General features: G+C 37.0%; 1 protein-coding gene across 3 annotated transcripts in view; it reads left to right on the top strand.

Moving 5' to 3' along the window:
* The window catches only part of LOC150107563 (uncharacterized), a 215,624-nt gene that overhangs the window by 34,660 nt on the left and 158,987 nt on the right, over positions 1 to 21,977 (top strand). For all 3 annotated transcript variants that reach the window (XM_090391956.1, XM_090391955.1, XM_090391957.1), the window contains one exon: positions 20,868 to 21,042. In XM_090391956.1, the coding sequence (XP_090248082.1) occupies positions 20,868 to 21,042 (175 nt within the window). The remainder of the gene's footprint in view (positions 1 to 20,867; positions 21,043 to 21,977) is intronic.

Below are 21,977 nucleotides of genomic sequence, written 5' to 3'. Positions count from 1 at the left end.
AAATGTGTTTATTAACAGAGTGATTTTCTAAAGTTTCTAAAGTAACAGCTGTCATAAATAGCATCATTGAGATGTCAGATGTGCGACTTGTGTTGTGTTTTATAATGACAGTTGTATTCTAATTCTCAGCTGTGCTAGTCTTTAATGTTCACTGATCAAATTGGTTTAAAGTGAGACCTTGGTTTTTGTTACAATAGGTTGTTTTAATAATATAGCATTTCAGCAGCTTCTCTGAATCTGTATACATAAGTACTGAATTCAATGCCATCCATGAATTAGGATACAATAATTACGATTTACTGCAACAGTGGGCTGCATGTCTGACATCTCAATGCCATGTTCACTATTTAGTTTAAGTTCATTTTATGTATGATAGTTGTTACTTTTTAGAAATCACTCACTTAATATAAGCTTTTTATAAAAATTTATAATTTATCCTGAAGACGTACTTGATAAACCCTAGGAAACTGGTCAATTAAACTTTTTTTTCGTGATGCTTTTTATCCATGGTTCATGTTGGATAAGTCATAACATGTAACTTGCACCACAGAAACCTCAAATCAATTAGCAGTATTTAACCATTGCTATCAGTATTGATCAGAATAAGTATTTCAACTGCATTTCTGCACAGTTCAAATTTGTAAAATGAAGAACAGGACTGTAGTATATCATTATTGGTGTGACTGATGTTTACAGTTCATTGGAGAAAGTATATAGAAAGAAAAAAAAATGTTGGAAGCCAAATTTTTGGAAAAGAACAGAACCTCTTAGTTGCTCAGATGTTAATATTTCTTCTCCATAAGGATACAAAACTATTTGTGTTTAGGTATCTCTTAGAAATCTGTGCCTCTCACCTCATTCTCCTGCTTACATTACCCACGTGCAGTTTTGAGATGTTCTATTCAAAAAGCCTTGTATTAGTTTATGAGTTAAGGAATTTGAGAATAAAGATCCTTCACAAGCTGTGAGTCAGAAGAAATTGGCCAAATATATTGCTAGACATTCTCTATAAAATGCAAACTTTTAAGAAACTTAGTTCTCATCATCAGATACCTGATGTGTATCCTCAAGGAGTATACAGGATACTATAATGGTACTATATGAAAAGTTTACATTATTACTAGTTTCCTATTGACAGTTGTCCTTAGAATATAGTCTTATTTGTGAATATTCCAAAAGCATCACATCTTATATCTTGGTCTTCTGGGCCTTGTCTGACTGCATCAATCCACCTAAATCTTGATTTTCCTCTGGGTCATTGTCATTCTTCAGTCAAATGACTATACCACCTTAGATTAGTTCTGCTCAGACTTTCTGAATGGTAAACCTCAAGTTCTCTCTCTCTCTTAATATCTTTATTTTTAATCATTCTGCCATTGATGTCTTTTCATTCCTTTATTTATTTTTTTACTTTTTATTTTTTTTCCAGAACATTCATATCTTCATTGGTCTCCAGTCTCTGATGAACTATTATTTCTAACATTTTTTTGTGTGACTAATGTCTTTCTTATTTCATATAAATTTATTTACTTCCCGCCATTCTAGATTTGCTTATTCTGTCTACTTCTATGTTTAATTTGCCACCTTTGCTAAGAATTTACCTAAATACCATAAATATTTTACTTGTTCTATAAGTTCTTCATTCTAGATGGAACTGATGTTTTCCCACATACCTGCTTATTTGTTTTTTTATTGCAAATTTTCATTATTTATTAATTTATTTATTTATTATTTTTTATTGTTCCCACACACAAGAGGAGGCTTCAAGGCCCATAGTAAATAAATATTGTAGGATGTGTTCAAGAGCAACAAAGTAATCTGTTGATATTCTTCTTAAAGAGAACAATATCAACACATATTCTTCTGGGGGTTGTGTAGTCCTTGGGAAATATTTCATGGGAAAGCTGTTTCACAGAACTGAGGTAAATAGAATAAAAGATAACTGGGGGTTTCTGGGTAAGTGAGTCTGAAGTTCAACTGTAAAAGAATGTTAGACAACTATTGCTCATGTTTCTGTATGTTTAGCAGAAATAGGGGGGGGGCATAATAGATGCTAATTCTGCTTAACACTGATAATGGAAATATCTATAGAAGAGACATAAAGCAGAATATGACTGTCTGAGACAGTGGCTGAAGAGTCTGTAAGAGAGAGAGAAGTCATCAGTCATTCAAATCACTTTTCTGAACTGTATCAAAAATTTTTAGAGAGGACTTAAGGTGCACCACTCCAGATATGAGAGCGGTATTTCAAGGTTGGATAAATCTGCAAATTGTACAGAATAAGCAGCTGAACAGAAGGGTCTTGAGCAAAAAAAAAGTAGTCAGTCCAAGAAGAGAAATGTGGTCTTAAGGGCCCAAGGCCTTTTTTTGTGAGAAAATATCATAAAACTACGTTTTCAAAGCATTGAATGTGACTAGATTATTATTGCCTCATTGCAGAATGGCATGAAGATAAGTGTTCAGGGCACTTATTCTAGGTGATTTGGAAACTTTGAGGAGTTTGAGTGTTGTGTTGTTTATCATATGAGTGGATGGTGTAATTTTCAGAAAACTGTGAAGAGATCATTGAATTTGAAGCAGATCATCAGAGAGATGAAGCATGAGTTATTATTATTATTACTATTATTACGGGCAACTCCAGGGAGTCATTGGACTCATCGAGGGAGGCCCCAAATCATATTCATCACAACTATTTGACATTCATACAGTATCTATCATACCTCGCCTTAAACTCATTCACTGTCACAGCATTCACCACAGACTCAGGGAGCGCATTCCACTCATTCACTACTCTAAAAGTAAAGAACCCAGCTCTAACACCTTTACTAACCACACTTTTGCCCAGTTTCCATGGATGTCCCCTAGTCCTCCCACAACCAGCCCTGTTCTCAAAAATATCTTCTGAATTAATTTTATAGAAACCCTTCAGTAATTTGAATGTCTCAATCATATCTCCCCTCCTCTGCCTATCAACCAATTTTTGCAACCCACAAATCCTCAACCTGTTCTCATACGGTTCATTCCACAGACCTGCTATCATCTTGGTCACTCGCCTCTGGATCCTCTCCACCTCCTCCCCATCAAGAAGAAACCTAGGTGACCAAATCTGAGCACAGTAGTCTAGATGGGGTCTTATCAAGGCTCGATACAGAGGAATAATAACCTGCTTGTCTCTGCTTGTCATCGTATTTTTCAGCAACCAAGTGATTTGATGAGCTGTTTTGGTCACTTTTGCAACGTGTCCCCTAAATTTCAATTCCTTATCTACCAACACTCCTAAATCTCGTGCCTCATCAATTTCCTGGAGCACGGTTCCACCAATGCAGTAAACTGCCGCCAATCTTTTCACCCCAAAATGCATAACCTTACATTTTGCCACATTAAACTGACATCCATTCTCCTTAGCCCAGACCTCCAAGCTATCCAAATCATCCTGCAAAATTTTGACGTCATCTGCATTCACTATTGCCCTACCCAACTTCGCATCATCCGCAAACAAATGAACTGTTCCTCTCAGATCATTTCCTATATCATTTATGAACAAATTAAACAGCAGTGGTCCAAGAACAGATCCTTGTGGCACACCACTAGTCACAGGCCGTCTTGTGGACTCTACTCCCGAGTAAACCACTCTCTGATATCTCTCCGTCAACCACCCTCCTATCCATCTCACCAACCCTATGTCCATTCCCATATGCTGCAATTTACTGATTAGAATTCCATGTGGAATCCTGTCAAAGGCCTTGGCAAGGTCCAGTAGAATCACCGTAAACCCATTACCCTTATCCAGTTCAGCCGTCACTGTGTTATAATACGTGAGCAAGTTACTGAGGCATGACCTACCCTTCACAAAACCATGCTGTCCCCGATACAGTATCCCATTTTCTTCTATCCAATCTTGTATTTTCCTCTTGACTATTTTCTCTAAGACCTTGACAATGATTCCTGATATGCTAATCGGTCGGTAATTTACTACAGCAGTCTTGGAACCACCTTTATGCAGTGGAACTATTTTCCCCTCTTTCCACCCGCTCGGGACTAACCCAGACCCGAGACTCAAATTAAACAAAATGGTCAAGGGTACTGACAATTCTTTAGCTGCTTCTCGTACAACACGAGCTGGTATACCATCCAATCCCACAGATGTATTGACATTGAGGTTATGCAATAGACTACTCACCTCCACCTCATTAACCACAATTCCCGTATAATCTACTGGTTTATTCGTTTCTGCAATGTCACCACCTGGATGATATACTTTTGCAAAGTGCTCACTCAGTAACTCAACTATCTCAACTGATTCAGTTACCTCCCTACCATCGGCATTCTTTAAAATCAATCTGCCATGTACATTTTTCCTTTTACTTGCTACATATCTAAAAAACTGTTTAGGATTCTCTTTAGCCTGCATGGCCAATGTTCTTTCGTAATCCTTTTTTGCTTTTCTTACCACACTCGTCACCCTTCTGGCCTGTGCTTTATACCGTTCATGTGCCTGCCGGTCACCCTTCTCCTTAAATTCCCTCCATAGTTGTTTCTTTTTTTGCAACTCAAGCTTAATGGTGTTATTCATCCATTTAACCCCTACTTGATTTATTATTCGGACTCTAGGTATACAGTCAGCCATTGCTTCATGCAAGCACTTCTTAACTACCTCCCATGCACTATCAACTTCTAGTCCTTGCAGTTGTGCATGCCATGGCACTGAACCAATCAAACTCCTAAGCTTGTCATACTTTCCAGCCCGATAATTCCACATGTACCCTGTCTTAATTGAAAATTCTACACCTTTAGCCACCTCCCAAGTTAAGACCCTATGATCACTCTCACCGATTGGTGGCAATGTGGTCATATTTGTTACAGCCAAATCCTCAGGTGTAATTACTAGGTCAAGCACTCTCTGACCCGTAGTATTTTCCATTACATGCTGTCGCAGATAGTTATCCCTTAATAACCGCATAAAATCCAGTTCCTTCCTCCCGTGTGTCCTCTCCTCACTCCAATCAATGCGACCATAGTTGAAATCTCCCATAATAATCACCCTCCTTCCACCCATTTCTTCTATTTGCTTGTGCATACTGTCACCACCATCTTTTCCATCACCTGGTCTATAGCAGCACCCAATTGTATATTTAGTTCTGCTAGCCACAATCTCACACCAAATGGCCTCAAATGTGCTCTTTTCTCTATCCTGCAATTCAACTTCTATTCTCCTTGGCTGGAGCTCATCAGCTATCATCAACAATACTCCTCCCACCATTTTATTCTCTCTGTCATTCCTGAACACACTATACCCATCACATTCAATCCCAAGTTGCAAAAAGTTGTGAGACGTTTAAATGAGCATAGGGAGAAAAAGAAAAATTAACAGAAAAATAATAAACAACAGAGCAAGGAAACAGGTAAGTTAAGTTAGGAAATAACAGAAATCAGATAAGTGATGTTGTTAGTAAAAAGAAAGAGGTTATTTAGTATGGTGACTCTATAATAAAATATGCTATAGATGAGCGAGTATTGAGTTTTCCTGGAGCGAAAATTAAAAATATAACACAAGCAATTCAAAAACAGAAAAGTAAAGTAAATGAAATCATAGTTGTAGTAGGTACAAACAACTTAACTGGTGATAAGTTCAGTATGAGAGAGAGAGGACATGAAAAGGTTGTTGGAAGAAGCGAGAGTAAGAAAGTGAAAATATCATCAGTATTTTACCTTGCTTATGATAAAAATAAATTTAGAAGAAGGGCTATAATGGCAAACGATTTGATGTGTAGGCTGTGTAGGAGCAATAGATGCGAGTTTTTGGATGTGTGGAGTGAGTTTGAGGAAGACTGGATTTGTATAAGAGGGACGGCCTACACCTGAATGTGCTTGGTATCAGGAGTCTAGAAAAACTAATAAGTGGTATGAGACCTAACAGAGAGAGAGAGAGAGAGAGAGAGAGTCAGGGAAACTAAATTATAAAGAGAGGAATGGTGTGAATGTGAGTAGAAGAGCGACGATGTTATATAACTGTGTTAATGGCATGAATGGGCTTTGCCATGGAAATGTTGACGAGGTCAACATGATCAATTACATAGTGGAGTGTTGTTACAGACTTGGCGGATCAGTTGCTAGTAATGATGAAATGCATCACCAAATAGAAAAGATGAGCATGAAAAGCGCAATCATAACGGGAGACTTTAATTATCCGAATATTGATTCGGTAGCAGTAGAATCTCATGAGAAGAATGAAAATGCATTTATTGAGCTGCTGCAGGATAACTTCCTCAACCAGCATGTGACAGAAGGCACTCAAGGACAAAGAGTGCTAGATTTGATTATAGTGTCAGAGGGTTTTTCAGTTAAAAACATAACTATTATGCCTCCGGATGATGACAGTGATCATGCGGTTCTCACTTGAGAAGTGACTAAGTTTATGAATGTTCCATTCAGAAAAGGTTACATGCCGTGAACTACAAAGCAGGAAATTATGACCAACTGAGGAGTATACTGATTTCAGTGGAATGGGATCAGTTTCTGGATGGAAAGAATATCGATAGTGCATGGGAAGCATTTAAATAATACTTAAATGATGTGATATCAGAATGTGTCCTGAGAGTTCAAAGAATAAATAGTGTAGGAGTCAAATGGATGTGTAATCTTATTAAACAAGAGAGATTCGTAAGAAAAGGATAATGTGGAAGGAATACCGTGTACATAACAATGATGTCTGTTATGAATGTTATAAACAGCAGGCTAGAATAGCCACATCTGTTGTATGGAAAGCAAAGTCTGAGTATGAAAAGAAACTGGCTCAGCATTCTAAAGACAACCCACAAGAATATTATCGATATGCTGCAAGTTAAAGAAAGAATGAATATGAAATAGTAACTCTTAAATCCAGATGGTGTGAGGGTTACAGATGCTGAAGAGGTTGTTCAGTTAATGATTGCCCATTTTGTTAAAAGCTATCAACCTGGCGAACGTAACATTGAGCTCACTGTTACCTCTTCACTAGATGAAGAAACACAGGTGTGTGAGGCAGAGGTATTAGAGCTGTTGCACAAATTGAATGAGAATTCAACAATAGGGACTTATGGAATATCAGCACGTGTGTTAAAAGAGTGTTCAGCTGAACTGGCCATTCCTTTGAGCAGGCTGTTTAATATGAGTTTCGGAACAGGGAAGATTTCACAGGAATAGAAGGAATGTATGGTAACTCCATTGCATAAGAATGGTGCAAAGACTCCAACTATTGACTAATTAGTATCTCAGGAGTGGTGATGAAGATTTTGGAAAAATTGGTGAGGGCTCGCATTCAAAAATGGGTTGATAGTGAATCTCTACTTTTCAATGAACAATGTGGGTTTACTAAAGGAAGGTCATGTTTTAGCAACTTGCTCACATTCTATAACAATGTTACCATTGAACTAGACAAGGGGAATGGATACACCATGATACTTTTGGATTTTGCTAAGGCTTTTGACAAAATACAGCATGGTAGAATGTTGCATAAATTGGAGAAAATGGGTTTGGATTATACAATATTAGCATAGAATAAGAGGATGGATGGCTGACTGACAGATATCAAAAAGTGGTATATGGGAGATCTGAGTCTGCAAGATTTTAAGGTAACAAGTGGTGTACCACAAGGATCAGTGTAATTCAGTCTGTACATTAATGATATTGGGAAGGATTTGACAAGTGGCATACAGCTATTTGCTGATGATGCAAAGATAGGTTGGGTAATCAGGAATGCTGCTGCTGTATTGAAAATGGGTGTCAATTCAGTATGAGTAAATGTAAAGAAATTCACTTCGGCATGATAAGATATCCAATGTCATATTATATTGGTGGGATTAGGCTAGAAGAAACTGATGAGGCTAGGGATCTTGAAGTTTAATAGATAGGAAGTTGAAGTTCAGGACCATTTGGCAAAGATTGCAAATACAACCCAGTGCAATGCTGAAACGAACGTTCACATGCAAAGATAAGGATGTTATTTTGCCTCTTTACAAGGCCTTCATAAGACCTCACTTGGACTTTTGTATGCAGGTCTGGTTTCCTTGGCTCCATGGTGATTCTGATACGGTGGAGGAAGTGCAAAGGAGAGTTTAAAAAATGATATCAGGATTATCGAATACTGATTATGAAGACATATTGAGAATTTGTAGACTGCAGACACTAGCAAATGGGAGAAAGAGGAGTGATATGATTTAGACTTAAACTTCTGAAGGGGGTCATACAGGATTTCAATTCTCCAAGATCCCTATGGAATTTTTCAGTTTATGGAGGGCGGGGAAAGGATAAGAGGGCATCCTTGGAAGCTGAGAATGAATGCCGCCAAGAAGGGTGTGAGGGCTAGATTTTTCTCTCATAGGGTGGTGCGTGATTGGAATGGATTGCCTTTGGATGTGAGTGCAAGTAGTGTGAATAAATTCAAGAATAAGTATGATAGCTTATTGTGTGTGTGTGTGGTATATGGCCTCCTTTGATGAGTCTCTGACTCCCTGGACGTCTCTCTTAATAATAATAATAATAATATTCATTTATATAAAGAAGAGGGTGGGCAAAATAAGATCCTTCCGTCAGAAACACCTGCATTAACAGGTCAATCTGAGAGAAAGAATACTTTCTACCATTACACATAGTGAACAACCTGGGAGAAAACTGGTAATCCAGTTGCAAAGGGAGGAAGGCAGACCATGAGATGACAATTTACTTAGAAGCCCTTAATGAGACTGTCAAATACCTTGAAATATCAAATGCAACACCACAGGTTTTCTAAACTTTTCCATGGCACCTGTTCAGAAGTGACTGTTTATGCCAGGAAATTTTCTGTGGATTTTGATTGATGAAATCCATATTGGTTGATTGTTGATTCATTGAGAGTTCACCATATGTTGAAGTTGACTGTTGACAACCGTCATTAACTTCTGAGATGAAAGCAATAGTTGGAAGGTAGACACATCACTTTTATTTTTATTTACTGTATGTGAGCTTGCTTCCATGCTGTAGGGTAGATGCTAGCTGAGTATAATATAATGTATAGATGATAAAAGAACAAGTGTTAGTTTAGGAGCATATTTCTTGAGCACAACTGGTGAGATTCTATCAGGATGAGAAGCCATTTTTGGTGTCCAGGTTGTTCAAGATCCTTCTGATGTCTTTCTAGTGGAAGGCTATGGGGGACATGCAATGCAATGTTCAAAGATACAAAAAAAAGAGGTGATTTGTCTTCATCTGTGTTGGAGTTGGATGAGAAGAATGATGCCAGGAGGTCATTCTTATCTGATGTTGCAATGCTACCATGTAGATGCACAGACAGACAAAAGTTGTGGGATCAGAAAGCATGACGCTGTTGTCACAGGTGGTGAGTTTCCTATGTTCAGCCCTGTCAAAGTCGGATTGTTTAATGATAGTTTTGCAGGTATTCTAACACGGATAATTTCAGAAACAAGTTATTATTATTATTATTTGACACCTCCAGGGAGTCCAAAGAGTCATCAAGGGAGGGCACCTGTTCTCCAAGTCTGTCTCCACCACTCAATACACCAATGCCATCTACCGCCGACTACCACCACTAGTATTTCCAGAGACAATCATAAACATTCATGCCCGCGGCAGGATTCGAACCTGCAGCCTTTTGGATCAAGAGCGGATACACTAACCACTTGGCAAGTTCACAAGTATCTGGATCTGAAAAATGTAAGCAGTAGTCTGGCCATGGAAAGGAGGAGAAAGTCAGAGATCTTTCTGTGTATTGTAATGCTAAGCTATAGGAGGTTAATGGCTGAGGAAAGGATATTCCACAAAAGATGATGAAAGTTGAATGAGATTGTGATCTGAATTACTCAACAGTGTACCTGGAAGGAAAACTGGTTAAGAAAAGATCCAGTGTGTTTGGCATGTGAGGAGGATGGTCAGGGATTCTGTTTGGGAATAATGGTTTGTTTTATATCATTACTTACAGCAAATATCTCTGCTTCTCTTTTGAGCTTGTTCAGTAGAATTTAAAATTTAATTTAAATTTAGAATTTAATAAAGGGAGCCAGTTAGAATTGTGGATGTTAAAGTTGCCAAGGAAGGTAAATTTGATGTCTGGAAAAATTTGGATTGCATGAAATCAAGTCTGATAAATAAGAAACTGAAGAGGTCAGAATAATTTTCAGAACTTGGAGGGAATGGTACAGCCACCAGACTGATGAATGAGACATAATGAGGCAGCCAAAAATCTTAAGCCATAACAGGTAAAAATGGAAGATTCAAGATTAGGCATCCTCTGGCAAGCACAAGATTAGGCATCCTCTGGCAAGCAATATTGAATTGCACACAAGTACAACTACAGTCTTGTGATAGAAAGAATCATATAAGGTGTAGTTTGGACAGTTGGCCTGTTGTTGTTGATGGCAGTGATTTAGCTGTTGTTATGGCTGAATTGGATAAAGGGAAGAGATACACAATGATATGCTGTTGTACTTTGCTAAGACATTTAATAGGATACCACATGAAAAGCTGTTGCAAAAATAAAATGGACATTATGGAATTGGAATAATGACTTGGATAATTGGGTGGCTGATGTTCCACTATCAGAAAATGGTATGTGGACAATATGAAAATGCCAGATTTAAGGTGACTAGTGGTGTTCTCCCTGGGATCAGTCCTTGGACCATTGTTATGTAATCTATATGATATTGGAAAGGGACTGACAGGTGATCTTCAGTTGTTTGCTGCTGATGATGATGATACGATGATCAGTAAAGTAATCAGAGATACTATTGATATACAGCATTTACAAGGTGATTTGAATAGACTAGAAGTGTGGGCAAATGATAATAGCTATCAATTCAATGTTAGTAAGTGTAAAGTTATACACTTTGGTATGATGCAATATTCAACAGCATATTATATTGATGGGATTATGCTTGGAGTAACTGATGAGGCTAGAGTTCTCAGAGTTATGGTGGATAAAAAGTTGAGGTTCAAAGGTCAACAAAAGCAAATACAATTCAGAGGATAATTGCAATGTTGAAATGTAAAGATATGGAAGTCATTTTCCTTCTTTACAAAGCATTGATACGATCATGCCTGGACTCCTGTATGCAGATTTGGTCCTCTGTGTTGAAAAAGAGATAAAGAAGCTCTGGTAATGCTGCAAAGAACAGTTACAAGATGATATCAGGATTATGAAATGTAGTTTATGAGGGTAGATTGAGAGTGTGACTGCAGACACTGGTTGACAGAAGAAAAGAAGGGTGATATGATAGAGGTCTGTAAACTTTTGAGAGGGCATTGTAGACTATCGGTTGATAAAATTTTTCATTATATGAAAGGTGTGGAGAGGACAAGGAGGCATCCATAGATTTTTCTCTCATAGAGGCATGAGTGAGTGGAACAGTTTGCTTGTTGAAGTAGGGAGTGTATCTAATGTGAATGAGTGTAAGAAAAGAGTATGAGAGCTGGTTTGTGTAATGTATGGCCTCCCTCAATGAATCCTCGACTCCCCTGGAGGTCTGATGATAAAGTAAAGAGCTGCCTTCATAATTTCTCCATGTACATAATGAACAAGAGTGGAGATAATGCACCCTTAAGGGTCTTACACCTGATTTTACATCAGAGCATTTTCTTATACCTCCTTCAATGCTAAGTGATGATTTACATTCTTAAATATACACTATATATTAAATACACATAGGTGTGCTTAAAGGTCAAAGCTGTATAACTGAGAGGAGACCTCCACATAGCCTTTAAAGGAATACAGAGAACTGACCAGGGCTTCTGACCTAATGTCCAATCCTCACCTTCTCGTGGTGCACCCTGTTGGGTATCTACTTGGATACTGAACGAACGAGGATGGGCTGACAATTTGGGATTTAGCCGACCAAATTGTATTCTTATTGGTTAAACCAAAATAAAAAATGATGGTACAACATGACAAAATCTCATGCTGGCTGGGGCGTCGCCCGGTTAAACAAGGCCCCCGTTGTTTTTGCCAGGGAACCAGGGCAAACAGCGAAAAGTCAGCTACTGGAACAAATCTGAAAACAAACCCCAACTCAACATCACCAGGGTTAAAGATCAGTACTATCAACGTAAGAAGCCTGAATGGCAAAGAAATGGAGCTAGCTGAGGAATTAGATAAGTACCAGATCGACATAATAGGGGTGACTGAAACAAAAAAAGACCAAAACTGGTGAGATCTTTCTGAGCAATAAATACAAAATGTTATATTCAGGCAATGACAATCAAGGAAAAGAAGGAGTAGCCATATTATTCAACACAAAATATGAGGCTAATCTTCTTGAATGGCAGTCAGTCTCAAGTAGAGTAATGTGGGCAAATATGAGAATGGGGAACTAGACAATGAGACTTATTTGTGCCTATGGTCTCACAGAAGGTTCTACTAAGATAGAAGTGGAGGAATTTTTTGAGGCTTTAGAAAAAGCAACTGACACAATGAAAAAGGAAAAGTTGGTCCTTGTTGGGGATCTGAATAGCAGAGTAGGAAATGATTGTCAGACATACATAAATATTTTGGAAAAATTTGGAGAAAAGAGCAAAGCTAATAATAAGGGCAAATATCTGTTGGATTTCTGCTCAGGACATGGACTGGTTATTACTAACACCATGTTCCAACATAAAAATGTGCACAAATTCACATGGAGAGAAGAGGCAAGGAATAAGAAAAGTCTCATTGACTATGTTATTGTTGATAGTGATGTTTTCTCCCTGGTGCAGGACACCAGAGTGTACAGAGGATTTGAAATTGGAAGTAATCACTATTTAGTCTTGAGCAGGATAAAATTGAATTTCATATTGAAAAGAATAACATGTAAGAAAGTTTTAAAGCGAATAAAAGTTGAGCAGCTCTCAGATGTGAACTATAGACTAAATTACACAAAGATTATTGAAGAAAAATTGAAAGAGTTTGAGAACAGGAATCAAACCTTGGAGATTCAGTGGCAAACTCTGAAGAAAACATTGATTGATTCAGCCAGAGAGGCATGTGGTGAGTTTGTATGCAAGGATAAAAAAATCAGAACTCCATGGTGGACACAGGGAGCTAAAGAGGCAGTGAAGGAAAAGAAGAAAGCATATCAAAAGTTCCTGTCAAATAAGTCAGCTAGTGCTCTTAGAGAATATAGAGACAAATGCAAGAATGCTAAACACTGTGTAAAACTAGCCAAACAAAAGTCATGGGAGGACTTTCGCAAGAATATAGAAAATAAATATCAAGAAGGTGCAAAATATTCTGGAGGTTGTTGAAGAAGCTTAGGAATGGAGGAAAGAGTGCTGTAAAAGGAATTAGAGATGATAAAGGTGAAATGAAAACAGGAGAAAAAGATATCCTTGAAGTATGGAGTAATTACTTTGAAAAACTGCTAAATGAAACAAGCAGTGATGACAGCACAGTGGTAAAAAACACCGACCAGGCATGCAGTCAGGAATACATATCCATACTCGAAGTAGAAAAAGCAATCAAAGGCTTGAAATGTGGAAAGGCAATAGGAGTAGATGATATTTGAGCAGAAATGCTGAAATATGGTGGTATAAGAGTCTTACAGTGGCTGCACTGCATAGTTCAGAAAGCCTGAACAGAGGGACGAATTCCCGATGATTGGAGTAGAGCTCTCATAGTACCCATATATAAAAAGGTAATAAAACTGAATGCGAGAATTACAGAGGTATTTCCCTACTGAATGTTCCTGACAAGATCTATGCAAGTATACTTGAGAAACGGTTGAGAAGAATTGTGGAAGAAAAGCTTGGTGAAGAACAAGCTGGATTCAGGCCAAATAGAGGCTGTCAGGATCAGATCTTCACTTTACGACAAATAGTCGAGAAAGCATGGGAATATAACAAAGATCTGTATTTAAGTTTTGTCGATTTGGAAAAGGCATATGACAATCCCCCGAGTTGTATTTGCAATCTTTGCTATATGACTCTTGAACTTCAACTTCCTGTCTATTAAAACTGCAAGATCCACAGTCTGATCGGTTTCTTTTAGTACAATCTCACCACAATATTACATTATCTGATCACAACGAAGTGCATGCATTTACTAACTTTGAACAACAGCCATTTTCGCATGCTCACAGTTCCAGCTTATTCAAATCATACTACTAGTACTGAACATCAACTAAAATCTCCTGATTACCCTGTCTGTTTTTTCATCATCAACAAATAGCTGTATGTCACATGTCAAATCCTTTCTAATGTTATTAATGTATAGATAGAATAACAATGGACCAAGGACCAGTGGCGTATTTAGGTATTTGCTGCCCCTAGGCCTGCAGAAAGTGCCACCCCTCATGACCTGCCTATGGGCAGGTCATGATCCCAACCTCCAGTGACTGAAGTTGCTATAGAATCCAACTTGTTTCACATCACGTAACTTTCTTCTGGTTGGTGTCATTTTCAATTTCGGACAAAGTGGAAATTATTTCCGTCCATCCCTCATGAAGACTCCGACAGGCATCATCACAAGCTGACCGACGAGTAGGCGAAGGACGTTTGATTACTTTTACAAAAGTTTCCAGGTGCTTTCTTGGAACACTCCACCAATGTGTTGAAGGTGTGAAAAATACGTAGTTTCTGAAGGACATCACAAAATGCAGAAGAGTATGGACAGGATTCGGCAGTGCAAGTACCAATTTGAGACAGAATATCCAGTGCACAGTATGAATTCTGCCAATGGATTTATTTCAAGAATTCTTGCTTGCAGTCCTGTGTACTTGCCTGACATGTTACTAGCATTATCATATGATGCCCTCTGCAATTTGCTACATTAATTCCAAACTCGTTTAGTGAAGTCAATACTGCCTCTTGTAACTCTTCAGGTTTGTGACTTACATTAGGAATGAAATGCAAGAATCTCCACAGACGTTCCATGTTCTTTCACATATCGTACAATGAAGGACAGCTGATCAATATGAGACAAGTCTAGTGTTGAGTCAACACTTATGGAATAGTACTATGCTATTTTAAGTTCTTCCACAATAAATTTGATTACTTTCTCGCCTGTTATTTTAATAAATTCCTCATGCGTGGCAAAGGAAAGATAGGAAACGAAACTTTTTCCTTTTTTTCCCTGATTTTGGCAATGTGCTCAGCAAGAAAGGGATCAAATTCACTATCCCAAGTTACCAAAAACAATATGGTAGCTTTCCGTGCACGTGTCTCGGGCTGTATAGTTATGCAGAATCTGATTACATACCAATATGCTTGCAGACTAAACTTACAATGAGGAAAAGAAAAATATTTCTCTACTTGTGAGTAGATGTGACATATAAGGAACATTTTATAACTAAAAAATGAGAGTCTGGAAATTTCTGCCGCTCTAGGTCTGGGCCTATACTGCCTATACCTAAATATGCCACTGCCAAGGACTGATCCTTGTGGTTCACCTTAAATCTTGCAGACTCACATCCACCATATACCATTTTTGATTTCTGTCATTCGTTCCATCCATCCACTTATCCATGCCAATCTTTTAGAATCCAATCCCATATTCTGCAATTCATGCAATAATCTTCCATGCTGTATTCTGCCAAAAGCCCTTAGCAAAGTTCCAAGTATCACAGTGGGTCCATTCCCCTTGCCTGCCTCAACTTTATCATTATAAAATGTGAGCAAGTTATTGAAACATGATCTTCCCTTAGTAGACCCATGATGGTCATTGCAAAGTATAGATTCTCTGTAAATGCATTTCTCACCATCACTTCACTGATACTGGCAGTTTGATAGTTGAATACATCACTTTTTGCACTAACCTTGTGCAATATGATTACCATATGTTCTTTCCACTCCTTTGGAATCTTCCCTGTTCTGAGACTCAAATTATATAGCGTGGTCAAAAGAATAGTTCAGTTCAGCTTGAACATGCTTTTAGCATCTGTACTGATATCCCATCAGTCCCTATTGCTGAATTCTTATTCAGTTTGTGCAACAGCTGTAGTACCTCCTCCTCATACAGCTGAGATTCAATGATGCAATGTTACATATACCAGGTTGATAGCTTTTAGCAAAATATCTACTCATTAGTTGAACAGTCTATTCTGCATCTATCACCTGCATACCATTTGCATTCAATAGTTATTCTTTCCTCCTTTCTTTTAGTGTTACATGGTGATCAGCATTCATTTTTGAAGTTATGGATTCTACAACCATGTTAAAATAACTTTATTTTATTTTATTCTTTCCTATTCATGCAACCATTGCTTCTTTGTTTACTTGCAGCTTAATGATAGAAATCTTTTGGTTGTCTTTAGCTTACAGAGCCATTTTCTTTTCATATTCAGATAGCTTTCTATACAACAATTGTGACACTTCTAGCCTACGTATAAGTTTCATAACTGATATCATTCTTATAGAGGAAAACCTTGCTTAATGCGAATTCAATATGTGCGATAATCGGTTAGTTTGATTGAGTGAAATAATGCTATTTCCTGCTTTAAGCATGATTAATCAGTTAACACGATTTTTTTTATGTTATGCAAAATTTTTTATCTGCAGCAAGCAGAAAAGCTGGCCGTCATTAAGAGACATAAAAGTGGCGTTAGTAATACAGTGATTGTGTGAGACTTGGGATACAGTGAGTCTACAGTTTGGATATATTAAATAAGAACAAAGAATACAGAGAACAAGGAAAAGTTGCTACTGCTTCTTTAAACATGCAGATCACCCGAAATAGAAACCATTTAACGATTGAGATGGAGCATCTTCTATCAATCTGGATTGAAAATTATAACCAAAAAAGAATACCTCTTAGTACAGGTAATATTCAGGCAAAAGCTCTCAATATTTTTACCTCATTGAAAGAGACCAAATTTAAAGAGGAATGTGAAAGTTTTACTGCAAGTTCAGAATGGTTTGACCATTTTAAAATTGAGCTGGACTTGGGAATCTGCTAGTGCTGATAAAGAGATTCTGCGACCATGTTTCCTGATGAATTGCAAAGCATAATTCAGGAGGGTGATTATGACAATCAGCAAATATTCAATGTTGGCAAAATTGGTCTCTTTTGGAAGCATACGCTAACAAAAACTTTCCTAGCTAAAACTGAAGCATCTCAACCAGGATACAAAGTATCTAAAAATCGTCTTAGGCTTTTATTAGGAGGCAGTGCAGAAGGTGACTTTAAACTGAACCCTATGTTAGTTTATCATGTGCAAAATTCAAGATCTAACATTATTGAAGAAATCAGCACACTTGGAAAAGAACTTGGATTTAATGAACTGGATAATGAAGATGTGAGAAACTTGTTCGATTCCCATTCAGAACAGTTAAGCTAGAATGATCTCCTTCAACTAGAAGAGCAGCATGCATATGAAGATGAAGAAGATAAGGAATACAAACAAGAAGAGAATGTTATGACTAAGAAGCTAACCACTAAAGAACTTAACTAGTTTTCAATCACATTGAGTAAGATAAGGAAATTTTGTTTGATGCTGATCCTGTTATGGAATGAAGCTTCGAAGTCAACCGAAATCTTAATAAAGTGATTGCCAGCTATCGCAAATTGCATGAAAAAATGAAAATGTCAAGCACGATTCAAACATCTTTATTTAATTTGTTTGTGAAAAAGTAGCTCAATCAAATATTTAGACATTAAATAAAAATTTAAGCAAATGATTTTTATTAACTTTGATTTTATCCTCTAATATAATTCATACTGTAATTTTTTCCCAAATTTACACTAACTGATGGATGAATTATAATTATTCCTATTGTTTATTGTATTCGCTTAACATGATTTCGCTTAGCATGCATTAATTGGTAGATTAATTAATCATGTTAAGCGAGGTTTTCCTGTACACACGGTATTCCTTCCACATATTTTTCTTATGAATTTCTTGCTTAATTAATTACTCCCATTTCATCCCTACCCTGTGTTTATTCTTCGAACATTCAATATTACATAATTTAAATATATTTTTTTAAATGCTTCTCATGCACTGTTCATATTCTTCTCATCCAACAACTGATACCATGGTACCCAGCATACTTCTCAATTGGTTATAATTTCTTGCTTTGTAGTTCAGCATGTAAATTTTTCTGAATTGAACATTCATAAACTTACTTAAGAAGTGAGTACCACATGATCACTGTCGCTGGCCAGAGGCAAAATAATTCTTTAACTGAAATATGCTCTGACACTGTAATCAGATCTAATACTTTTGTCCTCAAGTTTTTTTCCTTCTTCATGCTGCTTGAGGAAGTTGTCTTGCAACAGCTTCGTAAATTTGGTTTCATTCTTCTTGTGAGATTTCACTACTACCCAATCAATGTTCAGATAATTAAAGTCCTCATTGATTACTAATTTCTCATCCATTATCTTTATTTGGTAATGCATTTGTTTGTCACTAGCAACTGATCCACTGGGTCTGTAATAACACCCCAATATTTATTTGATCTTGTTAGACTTCACTAGATGGCTTCAAACTCACTGCTACGTGAAAGGCTGTTACTAGTTGCAATCATAAGTCTTGACTCTTAAAGTCATCAAGTATCATTAGGCTGCACATCCTTTGCTATCCAATATGAATTTTTTTTTATTTTATGGCATCTTCATGGAGTCTGCAGTAGATCCAAATCAACCATCACATAAATCCTATCATACCTCTTCTTGAATCCATTCACTGTCAGGGAACTTGCAACCAATTCTGGATCCATTCCACTCACTCACCATTCTCCATCCAAAAAAATATAGTTTGCACACCTGTACTACCCACATTCTTACACAAACTTCTATTGATGGCTCCTACTTCTCTGACTTTTAGTTATATATTGAAAAATTTCACTTGCATCAATTTTATAAAACTCCTTTAATATCCTTAAAATTTTTATTATGTCCCCTGACCATCTGGTCCAAAGAAACCCAGGTGACCAAATCTATGTGCAGTTAGTCAAGATGTAGCCAAATCATAGCGTTATAAAGAGGGATAATAACTTATCTTTATTGTTAACGTGTTGTGTTTTTCAACATCTAAGTAATTCATTAAGCTATTTTACCAACTTTTACAATATGCCCTCTGAACTTCAACTCTTTGTCCACCATTATCTTATATTAATACTTTTACAACCACTACCAATATATTAATTGGTCTGTAGTTTTGCTAACTCTGTCTTGGAGCCACCTTTATGCAATGGTACTATCTTGCTTTGTTTCCACTCTATTGGAACCCTGCCAGAGCTGAGACTTAAATTGAACAACTTCGTCAGGGGGCAGTGCCAATCCTTCTTATATTCCCATGGTGCTCACACTCTCCATTTGGCCCAAATCCACCTTCTCTGTTTTTTCTTCCACAATTTTTCTTACTCTTCTCAAGTATGCTTACATAAATCTTACTTGGGACACCCAAGTGGAGTAATTCCTCTAATTCTCACATTCAGTTTTATATCCCTTTTTTTGTACATGGGTACCATGCTAAAGCTGTATTCATTCATCCAGAATTTCACTTCCTGACTCTGCCTTCTGAATTACGTACACAGCCACTGAGAAACTCTATCATCATTATTGCAGCTTTTTGAGTCAAATATCATAGCAGCCCTTCAACATTTAAGATTTCTAATGCCCCCATAAGTACTGAATATTCTCCTGAGTATATTATTCTTGAATATTTTCTACTTGTTTGTTTGCTTGTTTCATTTACCAATCTTCTATAGTAATTACTTCAGACATGTTACTAGTGTTGCAGTCATAGGTCTCGCCTCTTAAAGTCATCAGGTATCATTAGGCTGCACATCCCTTGCTATCCAATATGAATTATTATTTTTATTTTATGGCATCTCCATGGAGTCTGCAGGAGATCCAAATCAACCATCACACAAATCCTATCATACCTCTTCTTGAATCCATTCACTGTCAGGGAACTTGCAACCAATTCTGGATCCATTCCACTCACTCACCATTCTCCATCCAAAAAAATATAGTTTGCACACCTGTACTACCCACATTCTTACACAAACTTCTATTGATGGCTCCTACTTCTCTGACTTTTAGTTATATATCGAAAAATTTCACTTGCATCAATTTTATAAAACCCCTTTAATATCCTTAAAGTTTCTATTATGTCCCCCAACCATCTGGTCCAGAGAAACCCAGGTGACCAAATCTATGTGCAGTAGTCAAGATGTAGCCATATCATGGCCTTATAAAGAGGAAAAATAATTTATCTTTATTCTTAACGTGTTTTTCAACATCTAAGTAATTTATTGAGCTATTTTACCAACTTTTACAATATGCCCTCTGAACTTCAACTCTTTGTCCACCATTATCGTAAGTCCCTAGTCCCTCATCAATTTTCTACAATCCATAATTAAAATATATTACATATATTTTAATGGCCAGGATATATTATAAATATAATATATTATTATAATATATGAATTTCCTGACTTTTGTCTATCTTTTTGTACACAGTTTTTCTTTCTTACATTTTTTTCTGTAATACTTTCTAGTAACTATCATTTCTGATGTTTCAAAATCATGGTAGCGCTTAGAGCAGAAGTTCAGACTATACATTTTTTTTTCCTGTTTTCTTTTAAATTTACACACTTTTAAAATTCAGATTTTACTTCTTTTTAGAGGGCTGAAGGTGGTGTGGAGGCACATTTAGTCAAGATACAAGGTCCTTGTCTGTTCTTAGTTCTTGTTGAGCAGATTTTGATGAAATTTGGTATATCTGAAAATTTGTCATGAGCAGAAGTTTTGATTTTTGATTTTATATATAGTTCTCTGCAGTACCATTATACAGAAAGTTTTCACTTGCTAGACTGAAGGTAGCATTATATTAAATTAAAATTTTGCCATTTTTGTTGTATTTATATAACTGATGCACTTTAAATATTCTGCTTACCAGAAGTGTAATACTTTTTTTTTTCAGGAGCTGTGATGAACATTCACAAGTAGTACATGAAATTCAACCTGGACCCAATTCCATAAAGCGGACTCCAGAAAAGAAAACAGCTTTACAGTTTACAGAAATTAAACCAACTCCAGAATTATCAAAATTATCAGCCAGGAAGAGTGATCATTCACACTTGCAACAAAAAGATGTGGTAAGAATTTTTTTACCATATTTAAATACTTTCTAATAAATGCATTTTCTGCAACATTTGCAATAAGTTGTTTTTGAAAAGCTGAAGCCCTTGAACCAAGGTTTTGTATGAGGAGCATTCTGAAATAATGCCTGCATGCACACATAGCTTGAAGTCTGAAATTAATAGAATGTAATGAGGTATAAAGCTTCCTTGAGTTACTGATCAAGGTTAGTGATCTGAAGGATCACCTAGTTTTTGGAGAAGACCCTTTACTCAAAGGGTTTTTACTTTACTTTACTTTATACAAGGTGGGGGGTAGAGCACTCTGCTCTGTGGTGAGTTTTTGTCTGTAACTGAGTAGAGTCACTTGAATCACTCCTCTCTTGGAGTGATTCAAGTTCAGTAGTGATCCTTTGAGGCGGTTTGGTGCGAAATAGTGACCAATGCAACCAAATATACAGTTGGATGCTGCTATAGGCCAGGGAGTACAGGGGGAGATATTAAATTCATGCATCAGCAAATTAGTGCAATGAGTGCAGGTTTAGTGATTATTATGGGGATTTTAATTATGGTGATATCAATTTGAAGGAGGAAATATCATGTTGCAAAAAGGAAATGGAGTTCATACATCTTCTATGAGATAATTACTTGAAACACCACATAACCGAAGGGACACTTGGTGTGAGAGTGTTGGACCTGGTTATTGGTTCAGAGGATATATATGCATAAGTAAGGTGTCCTTGTTACCTCTAATTGGTGAAAGCGATCATGTGGTATTGACTTGGGAGGTTGCAAAATCTGTGGATTTTTCTGTTAAGAAGGGGTATATACAGAACTACAGGTTAGGCAATTATAACAAGCTTCGGAGTGAGCTTGCAGCCATCCCATGGTAGAACATATTGCAGGGGAAAAATGTTAGCAGTGCATGTGATAAAATCAGCAGGTATCTGAGG

Source organism: Typopeltis vanoorti, chromosome 4, assembly GCF_054136105.1.
Source record: "Typopeltis vanoorti isolate ZY-2024b chromosome 4, IOZ_Tvanoo_1.0, whole genome shotgun sequence".
In the NCBI taxonomy this organism is placed as follows: Eukaryota; Metazoa; Arthropoda; class Arachnida; order Uropygi; family Thelyphonidae; genus Typopeltis; species Typopeltis vanoorti.
This window is presented reverse-complemented; position numbering and strand designations above follow the sequence as displayed.